Raw genomic sequence first — 17427 nt, 5'->3', positions numbered from 1 at the left:
GGAGCCAGTGGACAAAGAGGCAATGGTCAAAACGTTTTTTAAAGAACGATGGAGACAATGAACACCAGACAATGGGGAGTCCGGCGATTAGTTAGTTTACGATGGTCCCGTACACACCGCATACTATTCGGTTGTCACTTCTCCTTTTAATGCTTAATCCTGTTCTGTACACACACAGTTCAGTAATTTACAGGACTGAAAACCGCATTCTACAACCGAATTAACTCCCGCAAAATGATGGTAGTGACAACCGCATTTACAGAAACTCTACATAGTGTGTACATAACCGAAATGAACATCTAGTAGTTAATAAAGTGTTTAAATGTGTATCATGGACATAACAGGTTTTTCTTCTGAAAAAATAAATGCCTAGAATGAAAAAGAAAGCCTTCTGTATGCGCGGTACAGAAAATGACAGAGGCACAAGCGTTTGCTGCCTAGTGTTGCCAGGTCTTACACGAAAAAACTGTGAACATGAAAAAATCCAATAATAAACCGAAATCAATACGAAAGCTTTATTTCAAAGATCATAATATAAAAGTACTGGCATGTTCACACTTTAATAACACCAAAAACTTAATCGTTTATGGCTTTTGGCTCATGAAGCAATTAAGCCCAAAAACGGTAGGCTATATAAGAAAAAAAAGACGAGTACCTGGCAACACTGCAAGATAGCGCTCTCGCTCTGTGGACACAAATGTGTGCAATACACAACGCCAAGGTGGAGGGTTTTTTGCAAAACATAACGCTGTTAAATTATTTTGGTCAAAGGTGTGAGTGATGAGCACGTGAGACATTTAAATGCGGTTGTCAATGTCGAAAGTATTTTGCAGTCAGTGTGTACGAGGCCGATGAGACAAGTCTGACAATGTTTTGCTCTGTGTGTTTCACATCTAAAGAAAACATCTTAAAAGTGTTTGTTTAACTTAATCCACCCTACTCATTTAATGAAATTTATATTAGTTCATGGTTTGTGTGTTTATAAGAGAGAAAGAGAAAATATCAGTATTTCATTGAGACTAAATAAACTGCTTAAGTATTGTAGATCTTGTAGTATTAATTTTCACATGCAGTTACACATTGTTGGTTAAAAACAAGAAAGTCGCTGGTAAAAACATTGAGTGGCTGGTAGATTTTGAAATCCAGCAGCCACAGTGGCTGGTGGACAAAAAATCTAATTTCCATCCCTGCTGGCAAGCCACATCTCAAGGCTTCAGACAGCGCGCAAATACTGGGTTCATGTTTCTTTGTGCTTGAAAGGACATATTTAGACAAAATTATTTCAAAATGCTGCAATTATCTTTAAAAACATAGTCTGAGATGTACCGATATCAGCCAATAATCAGTATTGGTGGATAAAAGCATTTTTCCACACTATTGGCCGATAGTCAAGGCCGATATATCCTGTCAATCAAAAGAAAACAAAATAATGCAATGAATTTGAGCACAGTATATAAAAAAAATGTACAGAAACATCACTAGTTTAATCATTATATAAATATAATAAATATTTCGAAAATTGAATCTTCAGAATTAAGTTAATGCTAGTAAAAAAAAACCCATCAAACGATCTGTATCGGCCAATATCAATTAGATTAATCGTCTACCATCAGAATTTATTAAATATCGGTGCATTTCTAATTGAAGCCAAATTAGTCCCAATACCGAGCCCTAGTATTCAGACTATGTGTAATGAACCATACCAGACATATGTTTTGACCCGCAAAGTCTGATTTGTTTGACCAGTGTAAAATTAAAGATTTAATGTGACATACTGAACAGAAAATTAACATTGATTAACACATGACATCCAGGTTTTGAATATTAATGATGATGTGTCACGAAATACTTGCTTAAGCAGAATGAATTTTTTTTTGCTGCATGGTAACATCAATGTGTGACTATTCCTAACTGGATCTAATAATCTAAATTAAAGTGTTAAAAAGAGGAAACGATAGTCAGCAGACTAAACCGTCTACAAATAATTGCTGGGTCCCAAGAGTGAGCTGCCAATCTAGTAAGCATTTTAGGGCATCAAATCCAACTATTACAGCTTAACTGCATTTAAATTGTTATTTTAAGTAAATTAGCATTATACATTGACTTTAGATACGGTACATGGATTAAAAAATTTAATAAATACTAATTACTCAGTTTATTTAGTCTGACATTGTTATGTGGCGTCACTGTGCTGTCACTGAATAAATAATGGTGGTGTGTTATGCACATCAAATAGGTCAGCAGGTAGAAGTCAATGTGATAGATTATGGTATTAGATTTGAATAAGCCTGTGTCACTTCTAGCTATCAATAGTGTATCTCCATGCAAAGTTAAAAACATTTTACCAGTACAAGTATTATCTGATCCTATCCTGCAAGTGTCAGCTCCAGTCATGAACCATGTAAAATTTTTCATCCAGTATTTACCTTATAAATAAACGGCCAATGCTCCACATCTATTGTTTGTGAACAAAACATGTTCATACGCTTTCTGTTAAAGTGCGTCTTGCAGGTTAACCATCACTGTCGATTAATGGGTACATAAATCACTCAAGATATGTGTATAATTTTTAAAATGTCTCAAAAATGGTCTTAAAGACCACTTTTTTTACGTTTTTGGTATTAACGGTTTTTTTAAGGCAATTCTGCGATGACGTCACGTTGTGTAGAAGTGAAGAAAGACTCAGCCAGAGCCATAGAGATAGATGAGACATTTATTGCTGTTTTATACTTACGTATATAATTTGGAAATCATATATACATCGTAGGAAATATATAATGTGTTATACTGCAAAGTTACCATGATAATTATTATTTATGATATATGTGGAGATAAATAAAACTTCGCAAATCTGCTGATTTGATCCATTCATGTCCTGACCACCAGGCTAGAGATTTTTAAACATCCTTAATCCACACTTACTAGTCTATCAAATAATATCTCAAATATATTGTTTTGTGAAGTAAAAGAATGCTTTGTTGTATTGTTTATGCGATTATAACGAATCACACGATCATTTTATACGCAGCAGCAGTCAGCAGCTGCAGCACACTCAGATCCGACCGCATACATACTGTAATAAACAGGCGTTCGGCGGCTTTTTACATCACGACAGGCTATGCCATTTGAGGAGGAACCGCTCATTGATCACCGTATTTTTATAAATCCTGTACATGTTTGGACCTGCCGAACACGTTGAGCACTTTTATATACTTTGTTGAGAGAGGCTGCACAGTTTGACCAGCTGGCTGCGGGAACCGGCGCACATCACGCCGCCAGACGGTGTTAACTCGAAATGTATAACTATTATCAGATCGGCCCGGGAAAGTCCCGACTCTCGCGATTGCCATTCCGCTACTGGCTGTCAGAAAGTGAGTGCGTTTGGGTCGCTGGTCCCCGCGAACAGATGTGACGTGCTTCACTCACCTTCAAGGATTAGAGACATGCTGCCAAACCGTTTGTGCTGAAGATCGCATAAAGTTACACCCATTTCAGGCAGGATCATGGACGCCCTCAAGCCAGCATGCACGAGTATGTTAATTGTTTGTTTACTTTCTACACGAAGATATGCTAACGTTATGCTATCTGGCTGTCTGTCTGCCTATCTCTCTATACTAGCCTATTCATCTGTCTGTCTGTCTGTCTGTCTGTCTGTCTGTCTGTCTGTCTGTCTATCTATCTATCTATGTATCTATGTATCTATGTATTTATATATTATCTGCGCTATCAGAACTGTACTTTACTCGTCTTTCTATAGTCATTCTCAATGCTCTCAAGGCGGCTTTGGTAAATTCTCTCCCCAGCGTGACGTCATACAGTGCGTTGTGGGGGAAAGGAGAATCATTGCAAACCGCTGCACTTTTTCATACTTTTTCGGGTTTTGTGATACCCAACAACATAAAATACAATGGATAACAGTTTAAATGTTTATTATCAACAAGCAAATTGCACAAATTCGTTGAAAAATTTTACCTGCAAATCGCCCTTTAAATCGTTTTTATGATGAAATCAGAACTGTGCGAGGGTGCTATATATAGACGGTTTCAGTAGTAACAACATAAACAAACAGCTATTGTGGAATAAATTTAACTTCAGGTAGACTTCCGCAAACAATCAATAGCAAAATAGTCCTTTTAGAGTAGTTTATTTCTGATATAGCAACATAAACAACAAGTACATTATAGAGATGCACCGAATGCAGTTTTCTCGGCCGATTCAGATTTCCGTTTTTTCTGTAGGCGTCACCTGCCATTATCGATTTTAGCCTATTCCGATTTACTTTAAAGGGACACTTCACCCATTTGCATTAAGCTTTGTATAGTTAGAACCCCAGTCATGTTTTTGAATGGTCATGCATCATTTCCTCAGTTGCCGCTGAGAAAGGAGAAATACAGATTTTACAGTGTTGCACTTCCTTCTTTCAATGATGTAAAAATCATCATTTTGCATCATTGAAAGAAGAAAGTCCAATATCTTTGTAGAGGGGGTGAGACTACAAACACCCCTTTTCTCGGTCAAATAGGCACCAATTACATTTCGACTACAAATATGACACACTTTCAATAAAGATTAATGTTTCTACGGGTGAAATGCTCCTTTAAGAACTATAATTGACAGCATATAGGCTACAAACAATAATTCACGTTTCTTTAATAAAAAAAACTCGATTTTCATCATAAAAAATGATTAACATTGCACTTTTATCCAAACTGCATTAAATTACATGATCTTCTTTCATTTTAACAGAGTTTAAAATAAAGTGCTCTCAAACTTAGTCAGGCTCACTTACATTATGTTAGATGTCCAAATTTCAGTTAGACAGCTGTGGTTAGAAGCATAGTTCCTAGTTAGTATGACGTGTAGACTTTGATTGATTATGCTTTTGAAAAAATAAGCAAGCAACATGCATTGCATTCTATATCTGTCATTCTCAGGGTTTCCCGCAGCACTTTTCAGTTCAGGCGGCCCACCTAAGCTGAAACCGGCCCACCTAAGCTGAAACCCTACCACCTTAACTAGGTCGTCCCAAAAAAATTTCGCGGCACAAAAGGCCGTCAAGTGCATCTCGGCGAATAGCGTGGATGCGCTTCACACTGCGAGAGGGCACGCGCACCACATGGCCGAAATGAGAGAAAGACATGGTCCGTCACTGTCTGGAGGATAACTAGCCAGTTGATAAAACATCTAATTCATGAATAATCTAGTATGTGTTCATTTTCTGTCATAGTTTCTTTAAAATTGAGTTTTATTTAAGTGTTTTAAATAAAAATATTTTCATCATGACGCGGCCCCTTTGATTGCCATGCCCCCGGCACCGCCCACCCGCACAACCCTACCACCTTAACTAACAAATTTTCTGCGGGAAACCCTGATTCTAAATATATACACATTCCATTTCATGTCTTTTAATTTGTAAACAGAATTAAAGTGGTCTTTTTGAAAACTTTGCATGTGTTTGCAGTAGGGATGGGCACGGATATTCGAATATTCGATCGGCAATAATAATTCAATTTAAAAAATGCTATTCGAATGTTTGTTTTTAATGTGCCACCAAAGGGTTACGATTTATTTAATGCTTTTTCACTTCATCTATACTGTCTTTTACAGAATTAAATGTAAAATATACATGAACATTAATTTGTATGTATTTCTGATTGTTTGGCATTGCAGACGAATTTAAGTTTTTCCTTTTATCTCCGGGTTTGTCCGCGGCGAGCCGTATTTGGCCACTGGCTCAGTGAGGGCTCACGTGTTATTAAACGTGCTTCTCCGCCGCCCGCATCAACACATCATGAGAGATTTGTAAGCTTTCTGTTATAAAGTCTACTTTATTTTGTTAATCACGAGACAGACACGGAGAACGAAATGAAACGGAGAAGATTTATTATATGCGGTGCTCTTTCGAAAATGAACCGGATGACTGCACATGGCTGTTTAAAAGCAAAGCTCCATCTTTGTTAAATGTTGTTAAATTAAGCTAACCTTAGTAACTTTGCACAGTCAACAATAAGGTATTGAGCAAGCTTACGTTATTTGTAAAATAATGTTAAATACAGATGTTCAATCTTGTTCAATCCGTCTGTTGTTTTTATCGGATAACCATCATCACGAGGAAGAGTTTTCTCCGCAGCACCGGCATTATTGTATCTAGTCAGAAGAACGGGCTTTCACCGAAGCAGGTAGGATAAATATGTTTTTCTTGATTCACACATACATGTCAAACTAAACTGAGAAGATATTTATTGCGACTGAGCGGTCGGTTATGTAGATGTGTTTTTTCGTTTGCTCCGGGCTCTTATTTGGTGTTTTGAGTCTGTTTAAATGATGATAGCCTACTTTGTCACGTCCTCAAACTTTAAACTTCGCAAGTCCTCAAACTTCACTTAGATTTAGGGTTAGTGTATAATATTTGGTATAATATAATGTATGTAAGATCAAACAGTAATAAATTCATACTAACGACCGACTTGAAACTAAGGATTTGACTCAGACTTCGCTCCGCATGGAGTTTTAACGCCTTATTTTCTGTAGGATATTTTTTTTAAAGAATTTTAAAAATATATTTTTTTTTTACAATGTTTTCAACTTAAAAATACATACATACAGAATATAAGTTTAGCTTGTTGTGGATATTTCCTAATTATAAGCTTTCTGTGAAATTATGACAAAATGAAAAATACAAAACACGCATGTCTTAATTAACATAATTTAAATAAACGAATATTCGAATATTCGTTCTTTAAAAGCTTAAATATTCGAATAGTAAATTACTGGAAAATGCCCATCCCTAGTTTGCAGAGCTACGAGCTATAAGACTCTGGGGAATCCCTGTGATAAGAGACATAGAAGGAAACTTGCGAATAAATGAAATATCTTGAAATAAACCAACAGAGGACTAAAGCATAACAACAAAAGCAGTCATTAGATGCAGTGTACGTTATTTACAGCAATATCGGACATTAAATCGATGTAATTAGTACGCCACCTCCTACTTGTCTTGACATCATCAACTTTATCGTTATACCAACATGGTTCAAACGACAGATGTGTGACAAAATTACTATGTTTTCGGGAAACAGTTGTGACAAGCTAGTCAGTAGGCTTGTTGCGATAGTTGGTGTAACTGGTGATTCACGGTGCTTTAGCCTTACACTCCCGTTTTGATTTTTCTTGTAATTAAATAATTTATAGTTTTGTTAGAGAGTGCAGAAACTAAAAACTGAATGTGTCTGCTGCCTTAATTCAGCATGCGAGAAAAAACACATTGTTTAATGTAAAATACTGATAAATCCTGGATTTCCATGCAAGCCAAAATGTTCCTGCCCATCCCCAGCTAACAATTTTTGGTTCCCAAAATGTTCCCCTAACGGTTTTCCAGGTCATGATTTTCCAAGGTTTGTTTTGGTTACCTAGGAAAGTTTTTTTTTAACAAAACAGAATGTTTTTCCCCTAATGTTATTTTTAGGTTAGTTTAACATTCCCCTAACTTTAGAATAATTCAATTATTCTATTACTGAAATATTATATGAATGTATTATAACGCAGGTTATTTTGAATAAAAACACCTCAACAGATCACACATTGTATTTAGATAACATTGCATTTTATCAAATACATAAATAACCAGTGACTTCAACACAATATAGAAACAGATATTTATTGTAAAGGAATAAACATTTAATTCCCTTTAGGATAACAGATCTTACCACTGCATTTAGTCGTCTATCCGTTTTTACAATAATCAAAAGTCTCTTTCATCATATTCTCTTCAAATAGACGTGTCAAATCGATCAGAAATCACTCAAATATATTTTCCTTCTCACATATTTAAGTTACTAAATGAAGAAAGAGAAAAAAGAAACACTAAAACAATGTCTAGGTTATTTTATTAAATGACTTGTGTTTGCGCTTTTCTGCTGAGCACAAGAGCAAGCAGGTACTCGTGAAAAGCAGAGTTGGGAGAAGCGCGTGCAGAGGATCGTATGTATTTTAGACGTGCACACTAAAGGAATAAAGGGTTTGATTATGCTTTTTACTTGTTAAGCCAAAAGTATACTAGGGACTTCCGTGTATGCGCGCCGTCCGCATGGCGTCATTTTCGTCATCAGGAGGGTCCGCGGTCGGACGCGCGGACTGCCCGCGTGCAGCCCAAAATTTGAGGCCGCGCGGACAGTGCATGTTTGTTACCATAATGTTTGATTCCTGTTCTTTGTTGTCTTGTTGTTTGTTCTAAACTGTGTTTGCAATAGTGGACCGGTTACTTTTCTTCACCTATCCTAATGTTTTAATGTACTGTAAATGTCGCCAAATCAGTGCTGCCCTGACGGCCTGTTAGACATAAGAAATAATTTGTTTTGTATATAGTGTCAATCCGTGTTTAGCCGCAGGGAGTATACTGGGAAGCTGCGGGGACGCATGCAGGGAGAACATGGAAGTGTTTGGTGGCTTCTAAATTCATCCCTGTTTGGAACCTAAAGCCTGGGATACACTGCACGATTATTGGCTGTCCCAGACGAAAGATTGCCATCGTGAAACAATCGCCGCGTTTTTTGATATCGTGGCTCTTCATCTGTGATCGTATGTCGTACAGTGAGAGAGGTTCAAAGACGGCCGTTTTTCCGGTCTTGCGTCCAAAGATAGCCTACGATAGTTTTCTGACAGTGTCAGAAATTCGGCATGATCATCGCACAGTGTGTTTGCTGCTACGACCTGCGTACTGGTATTTGTTTACCACGAGCGCATGCAGGTGACGTTGCGCAACGTGTGACGCTGCCGCCGAAGCTTCCGTGTCATCATCGTACAGTCTACATGCCTGTCCTACCCGAGTTTAAACGATCCATGTCGTACAGTGTGATAAGTTAATGATCTTATAAGAGGGCAAAAAACCTGCAGTGTATTCTGGGCTTTAGGAATGAATGGGGCTAGGCTAAATGCTAACACATTTACGACACGCTGTACAAAGATAAAGTGCACGCATTTAAAAAAATAGGTATGTATTAATTCGTCTAAGTTGAGGTAAGAACATAGTAAAATATTGAAAAACATTGGTGTTATCCTTTAAAAACAGATCGGCTACAAAACCTCCCTTACTTGTTCCAGAGTTCAGTTTAGCCACTAACCAGACCATTAAACATAGATTGAAAGTTAAGTTCCACCCAGACGCGTTACCGCGACAATGCACGTGTGTCCGATGAAACCAGATCAATACATTGTAGTAACCCTGTTCTATGGATGTAAGCTTTGAAAACTAATTTGCAAACCATAAACCAATTGTGTACTCTTTAAATCACAAAGGGATAGTTCACCAAAAATGTTAAAATTCTGTGATCATTTACTCACTCATGTTGTTACAAACCTGTTTAAATGTCTTTTTTCTGATGAACACAAAGCTGGATATTTTGAAGAATGTTTGACCCCAACTAATCAGAGGCCCCATTGACCTCCACAGTGTTCTTTTCCTACTATGGAAGCCAATGGGGCCTCTGATTGGTTTAGTTACAAACGGTCCTCAAAATGTTATTTTGTGTGCATGAGAACAAAGACATTTAAACAAGATTGTAACAACATGAGAGTGAGTAAATGATGAAAACCTGAAGGTTCAATTCTTAATGTGTCACACACTAAAAACAAGACATGTTTCCTAATATTTTCTCTACAATTTCTTTTTCTATACAGATTTTTGACCAAGAGACCTACAAAGTTGAACAATGAGGCATATGGTCGATTTAGAAAAGATCTATAAATGGCATGTGTGAGGTAAACCTAAGAGTTAAAAAGAGGAAATCACACTGAGCTGATTATATTGTTTACACAACATTGTTGGGTGTCCAAAACCACACTGAGCTGCCTACCTAAACTACATTTCAGGGCATAGTATCCGCGTTTAAAACGTTTCTAAAGTGTCTACAACTGCCTTGATCGACAGCTCCCTGGGTTTTGAGACACAGCCCTTGTCTTGCATATACACAGTACACAGATCTCTTCTTTAAAGACAGGATTAGTGCAGCTAATAAGCTAAACCATGAACAAACGCACGATTAAACGATAGTAAAATAAGTAACTGATTCTGTTTATAAACCATAAAAAACGATGTATTAAAACAGCAACGCATTGATATAACACCGCTTCATATTATAATGGTCATGTTAGCTCGCTAGCGCACCGCATTTCTCTTTGTTGCTAATAAAAAAGACATGTTACAATCAAACACAACACACGACAGAAAAAGACCATAAACAACTTAAGCATTTTAAATTATTTATAAGGTCAAATTTATAAAAAATTACGTGTTTGGTTTAACGTTGCTTCAAATTAAAACACTAAACGCGTATGTATGAGAGCTAATGGGATACACTGGAACCAAAATACGCCTTGAGCCTCGACAGGAGTAAAAATATCCTCGCGTTAAACGCAAAACTGAGGTAAATAAATACTTTCAAAGACGCTGACAGTCGTGAAATGTGTGTCAAAGCGTTCTGAATGACGGTGTTTTGTGTGTGAATGCTGATATTTTTTGGCACCCACCATGAGTAGCTCTGCTCCGCCATGTCAGTCAGTCAGTCAGGCAGTCGGCGGTCGAGGGCTCAGGTTCGGCACAGGTTTGGCTCAAACGACGAGATGATCTCCTCCACGCGCTCGCGGTGTCGCCTTCTTCACTGAGCCCGTTCCGATAACAACATGGCGATGGGTTTTCCTTCAGCGGCTCGCGACGGTAAATACAAAGATCGGAGCTTTGCTGCTAGCCGCGCTAAGAAACAAAAGCGGTCCGCAAAAAATGAAAGCACCGTTTCGTTGACGTCGGCTGAACGTCCGTCCGTCTCATCGACCTCAAAACAGGCCTCACTATTAAAGGCCCTCAGACGAGCTGCAAACCCATCTTGGGTTTACATGCAGAGAGAGTGCGAAAGAGATGTGCTGTATTTGCCTCGCTAGCTGTAATGGAAGCGCACGGATAGCTTTGTTTTCTATGGCGAACGAACGGGAGCGCGCGACTGTCGCTCCTGCCAAAGAAATGCGCGTTCGCGAGCTTGAGATGAAGGGACAGGCTCTGCCAGTAGGTGACATGCAGTATTGCAGTCTTTAGTTTGCTGAGGCTGTGTGTAAAATATGTCATGTCATACAACCTGATGCATTAATTCAGTGCTACAAGAGTACAAGAGTACAAGAAGTACAAGAGGTGTTACATAGTTACATAATAACATTAGCTGCCAGAAAAAAATAATAATAAATAAATAAATATTCACATAAATCTCAGAGCTTTGCCTGTTTTTAGTGTTTTTTTTTGTATTCCAAAGTGTTTATATATATCATTTAAAGTCATTACAAATGTGAGAAAAATGGTTTGCAGCGAGCCTAATTGTTTTTATCTGTATGGTATTTTCCTAGCAATACAAATAACTGCATAAAGTATTTTTCTTCATTTTGTTTTGAAAATAAAAAAACACATTAAATACTTTTTTATTAATAGTTTGAGGTTTTTGTCTTTTATGAATGTATATTTTTAAATCTTTCTAAAATTAATATAATACGCTTAATATCGAATATTTTCAACCAAGTACAGGTCATCCCAAAATGACTCGCCCTCGTTTTTTTGTTTTGTTTTTTTTTTGTCGTGACTCTGACTTTTCTGAATGTTCCGATTTTCAGTCATAGTATGTTTTAAGCTGTTTTAACGCAATAAAAGTCACGTTTTTAAAGTCCAGTTTTCTCACCCCTGATTGGCTAAAAACTCACGTGCCCTCTTGCTCGTGCACGCGCATGCAAGGGCGAGAGAAATTACACGAGGCCTGCGTACCAGTTAAACATAATTTAAATAAATTTAAGGCGTTTTTTATTTATTTCTGTAAAAATTACAAAGTTATCTGCAATGTATAAAAAATGGGTTCATGTTTTTAGATTAAAGCAACTGCGTGCAATTGCTATCGTAATAAGAACATTTGAGAGAAATTTTAAGAAATCTTTAGGCGGTTGTTTTACATACAAGGTTCAAAGTAAATGCTGTCAAGTTGTCATACAACGGTATCGTATCAGAAGTCTTTAAATACAATGTTTTTGTCACGCATACCAGTTTAATAGTCAATTTATGCGTATTCTTTATCTCTTGCAGTTTTACATAAGAGACTACGCAATAAACTGGTATTTGGAAAGGAAAGTCACGTGGAAAACGAGTGACGACACTGCAAAACATTTCCTTTTATGTTCCCAAAAATATGGGTTGAGATTGTTATAAGGGTGAGTAAATAATGACAAAATTAACATTTTTGAGTAAACTTTTACTTCAATGATTAGTAAATTAAACCCTATACTAAATATATGGCATTGACGCATTGTTATAAAAGTCATCATAACTTAAAGTACGAAAATATCTAATTGTTTCAAGTTTATAAGTAACTTTATTAGTTTCAACTATTGGAATTGTTCCTAGTTTTATTCACTGTATTATATGGTTTTTATGTATCACAAAAAAAATGTGCAGCAGAATATAACAATTTTCTCTGGGTTTCATTAAAAATACTAAATTTTCCACTCTGTTTTTAGACCTGTGCCCTCTCTGCATACAATATTTATGCATCTTTCAAACATTGCATTCAAGGTATAGATTTCTTATTATTATATTGTGCTACCTGGGCATCGAACCCATAACGCAAACTTCTACCAACCAAGCTACAGCTACTGTACAGATACAGCTACTAAAAACATAAGCATAATGTTGAATGTGGAGTCTCTGTCAATGTGTTGGTTTAGTTTTAACTAGCCTGTTATTTGGGTCATGAATGACAGAGATTATACTAAACAGATGGCACGGCAATTAAGGCATTCCTTTCCTAAAACATTGAACATGTGGGAAATTATAAGTGCTTTAACAATAAGAGGATACAATGACAATCTCCTGCTAATACCACAGCCAAAACTACAGGAGAGGGCACATCAGTGTAGAAGACCTCTATGACAGGGTCTTTGTGGATAAGGAGTAGAGAGGACTCAGATAAATCCCCATGGGGGCTTCAGTCTGGGATTATAAAAACCTGTAAGGAGTCGTTGTTCCCAGAGATTATTCCCAATCTGTCCTTGTAACCACAACAGTTCCTTTACGAAGAGAAACCGCCCACGGTTAATTATTCACTCGTTCTCATGTATGATATCAGAAGCAGATTTGTATCTGATCTGAGTCCTGCTGATATTATGACCTTGAACTCTGCATAGCCATTATTATAAAAAAAAAACTATTATCTTGGATTTTTGCTCTTTTTTTTGTAAAAATTTGTGTTGGGGTGGTTGCCATGGCATTGTGCAAGGTGTTGATGGTAATTTCTAGATGACAGTGAAGTTCTGTATGGTTGCTAGGTGATTGCCTAATAGTCAGAGTAAAAAATATTTTCTTTAATATCTACAGCTCTCATTCTGAATAAAATGTAATAATTTGTATTTCTTATTTCAGTGTATACTTCATTAGGCCTCAACAAGCGCCACCCAGTTTTATATTTCATTCATGTCTATGTCACAAACAGAGCAGACGTTGCAGTTTCAGTACTTTGGGTTACAGGTATGTATAAATCTCTAACCTAAAGTATGAGCAATATCATGCATTCCTTATGCAGTGTAAATCATTTGCAGCAGAGTATTTTGTTTATTTACAATAACAATAGGCAACACGAGTGACTGTTGGCGATGCAACCACATTGGGTAGAGTTTAACTTCATGCAAATGAACAGAGATGGAGTTCAAAGACTTGAACTACGAGTGTATCTGCCTAAAGCTATTTGACTCTTTGGTCTGCCTAGTACAATTGACAGCAGTCAAATAGCACAGCTTATTTAGCAAACACAATTTACAAATTATTTTCAGCACTAAATTTATTAAAGGGGACATTACACAATACTTTTTTAAGATGTCAAATAAATCTTCGGTGTCCCCAGAGTACATTTGTGAATTTTTAGTTCAAAATATCATATAGATAATTTATTATAGCATTTTAAAATTGTCACTTTGTAGGTGTGTGCAAAAATGTGCTGTTTTGGGTTTGTCTTTAACATGCAAATGAGCTGATCTCTGTATTAAATGGCAGTGGCGTGGTTGGATAGTGCAGATAAAGGGACGACATTATCCCCTTCTGACATCACCAGGGGAGCCAAATTTCAATTACCTATTTTTTCACATTCTTGTGGAGAATTGTTTACCAAAACTAAGTTACTGGGTTGATCTTTTTCACATTTTCTAGGTTGATAAAAGCACTTAAACATGGAAAAAGTCAGATTTTCATGGCATGTCCCTTTTAAAAGCATGTCGTCTAGTCACATTATCATTTCTAACCACTAGATGGCACACCCGTGAAGGACAAATCTTGTGAGAAATGGGTTGGTGACTAAAATGAATATAAGAAATATCAACTGCATTATGTTAGTGAGTAGACGGAATCAAAAATAGTTTCTGTTGGCTGCAATGTATTTATCCTGATAAATATTTACCATACATCTACTCTCTAACATAACACAGATGTCTGACTTAAGGTGCGCAAGGGGTTAAAGCAGCAGGAACCGAAAGTACTTGTTAAGGTAATGAGAAATGTGAAATCTAGATCAAGGTGTGGGGGTGCACCCGTATGTATCAAAGCTTAAATTGCAATGAATTCCTTTATAGCCGTCTGCCAGTAAGAGAACTAATGAAGCTTCACTGCACCAATAGCCATTAGGCATAAGCGGATGTCAGAAAAGTGTCTAAGCCTTTAAAAATGTGGAAAGGATCTGATCACTATTAGTTTGCTGAAATAGCAAAGAGAGATAGAAAAGCTCATCTAGGTGGTTCACTATCAGATGATGTACTTCCTGCGCACAGCTGGTTTACATTAATTCTCATGCACGCTTGCTGATACAAAACACCTGATTACATTTCTCATGCAACTGCTTTATGAGTCACCGCTGTTACTGATAGGCATGAATTTGAACTGTTGATGCGACTTTCATGCATTTTGCAGTAGATTATTTCATTGATGTTTTCTTTTTGAAATGTTAAAGGAATAGTTCACCCCCTAAAATTAAAATCACCCTCAAGGCATCTTCATATAGCCTACACCATAGGATGGCTGGAGGATTTATAGTTTCTTCAATGCAATAAAATATTTAAGCGTGGCTTAAGTGTCAAAAAGGTAAAGTATAGGAAATACTTGGGGGTCAGTGTGCATGTACATGTAAACAATGAACAAATCTTGAAAGGAACCAGACTCGGATGGGGGAGCCCATATCCTTATCATAAATATACATGCCAAATATTATGTGTGTTATATAAGCCATGTGTTCATTAAGTACATAGGGGCGGTTTCCCAGACAGGGTTTACCCTAGTCCCAGATTAAAATTCATGTTTGAGCTGCCTTAACTTAAAAACACCTTGCAACAACATATCTTATTATATTAATGCCAGATGCACACCAGTATTGTTTTTTGTAAGTTTAGTTTTTGAAAAAACTACTTAAAGCAACACTATGTAGTTTCCATGTTAAAAGGACTTACAGCTCCCCCATGTGGTTGAAAAGCACAACAGTGCCTGGTATCAGACACTCTTCTGCAGGCAGGGGGAGGGGCGGGGCTGTGTTGCCTACCCTCCACCGCCACTTTCAGAGTGTACTTGTAGCAGCTATGAGGCTGCTCAGGTTGCAGCAACAGTACAATTTGTCCAGTTAAAAGTTGTTATATCACTGAAATAATTTTAGAGACATTATTTAAAGGTAAAAAAGCTACATAGTTTTGCTTTAAAAGTCCTAATATAAGGCCTAGTCCTGGATTAATGTTTAGTAGGGAAACTGCCCCTTAGTAATGAATATGGATAAGTCATCTTAGAATGAAATGGTTTCACTTATAACAGCAGTTATTTGTAATGGCAATTTTAGGTTATCATTTTTAGGTTATGCATCATAAAAATTGGTACTGGTATGTGAAGATATGTCAGTGCAAGTATTATTATTTTTTAATTAAGTCAGCTCAAAGATGCATTTTAGTCTGGGACTAGGATAAGTGTGTCAGGTCTTGGTTGGTGTGTGCGTGCCCTATTCCGGTTAAAGTGCCCATGTAAGGACGTCCGCCATTCTTCCTGCACTTAAATTGCCCATAAAAGAAATAAACCAGGATTGTTATGTATGAATCTTTTATGTTCGAAAAAACTTTCCGAAACTTGTACGAACCTTAGCGAAATACATTCGGCACAGAAATACTCATTGTCATAGGTCCAACTTCTTTTTAGCACTTTGCCTATGTTTAGCTTGAGGAATCCAACTCTTAAACAGTGTTAATAAGTCAGAATGTATGAAATAGCTTTAAATCCCCCCTTTAAGGTCCTATAAAACAAGAAAAAAAGGCCCATGAATGTAATTTATGAAAACATCACTGGGACTTTTAATATAAAATAGTGATGTTGCGGTGACTGAATTTTCCCACCAGTTAATCAGCATGTGACAAACCCGGTAATACCGGTATCACCAGGTGGAAGGGGCATATAAATGTGCATGCAGCCTTGGGCATTTTACTTTCACTTGTTAATTGGAGGCAATTGTGTAAATGCAGCGCTTGTGTAAGTTGCGTTAAATCGCTTAGGAATTCACGTCCAATGCGAAGGCAACAATTGTTTTAGGTAAGTGCTTGAGCCAGTCCCAAGCGAGGGGCAACCTTCTGATCTCTCTGATGAATCCAATACGGAAGGAACTTAAACTGCAATTCATTGATGGGCCGCTAGAGGCTGGGAGTTAATTCCCATAGACCCCCCCCCATGTTAAAATGGCCAACTTTACAGTAAAAAATAATGTGTTTACAGCCTGGTACAAAAAGTGTTTTTTGTCTATATAGCTAATTTTGCCCTTCATGACAACTAGGGATGTAACGATTAACCGTGCAAATGCGCGTTTTCTCAATGAATTAATTTGAATGAATTACGGTGAAATCCCTGCACATCCGAATGCCAGGGGGCGCTCTCATGCAGAAACTCCCTTTGTGCCACAGAAGAAGTAGCGTTAAAACGCTATATTCCAGGAAATGTCTACAGTAATATGTATATCGCTGTTGTTCAAATTGTTTCAGGTATTTTCATGATAATAACAAATATTTTGAATGATTTTGTTTAACCAGTGTTGCTTTTTTAAATGTACGTTATAAAAGACTTGTAATGACTTCCTACTGACCAAATGCCGTAGTACACGCACAAGACAGGCATTTTTAATGGGACACACGATTAATCGTTACATCCCTAATGACAGCTGTGAGGTGGGTGAATTTTTTTGTAAATCATCCATTTAAATGATATTAAGCCTTAAACTTCTGCATAATTAAGGGCGTGGCCACTTGAGTGACGGTTGAACAGCCACTGCTGTCACTAGAGTCAAGCTAGGCGGGTATGGTTTCAGCAACCAGTCACCTCAGCTTCACCCACGTGTCGTCCCGCCTTTT

General features: G+C 37.2%; 2 protein-coding genes across 3 annotated transcripts in view; one reads left to right on the top strand and one right to left on the bottom strand.

The window, feature by feature from the left end:
- sppl3 (signal peptide peptidase 3) overlaps window positions 1-11039 on the bottom strand; it is a 41386-nt gene extending 30347 nt beyond the window's left edge. Inside the window, exon 1 of one of the 2 annotated variants that reach the window (XM_073874111.1) lies at window positions 10525-11039. In XM_073874111.1, the coding sequence (XP_073730212.1) occupies window positions 10525-10547 (23 nt within the window). In that variant the 5' untranslated portion in view covers window positions 10548-11039. The remainder of the gene's footprint in view (window positions 1-10524) is intronic. The other variant, XM_055208814.2, reaches the window with a different exon arrangement.
- Window positions 11040-11758: 719 nt separating this feature from the next.
- Window positions 11759-17427, top strand: part of gnaz (guanine nucleotide binding protein (G protein), alpha z polypeptide) — a 74335-nt gene continuing 68666 nt past the window's right edge. The window contains exons 1-2 of the mRNA XM_073874110.1: window positions 11759-12018; window positions 12107-12231. The gene's annotated coding sequence lies outside the window, so the exon portion shown is untranslated. The remainder of the gene's footprint in view (window positions 12019-12106; window positions 12232-17427) is intronic.

This window comes from Misgurnus anguillicaudatus, chromosome 12 (assembly GCF_027580225.2).
Source record: "Misgurnus anguillicaudatus chromosome 12, ASM2758022v2, whole genome shotgun sequence".
Lineage (NCBI taxonomy): Eukaryota > Metazoa > Chordata > Actinopteri > Cypriniformes > Cobitidae > Misgurnus > Misgurnus anguillicaudatus.
This window is presented reverse-complemented; position numbering and strand designations above follow the sequence as displayed.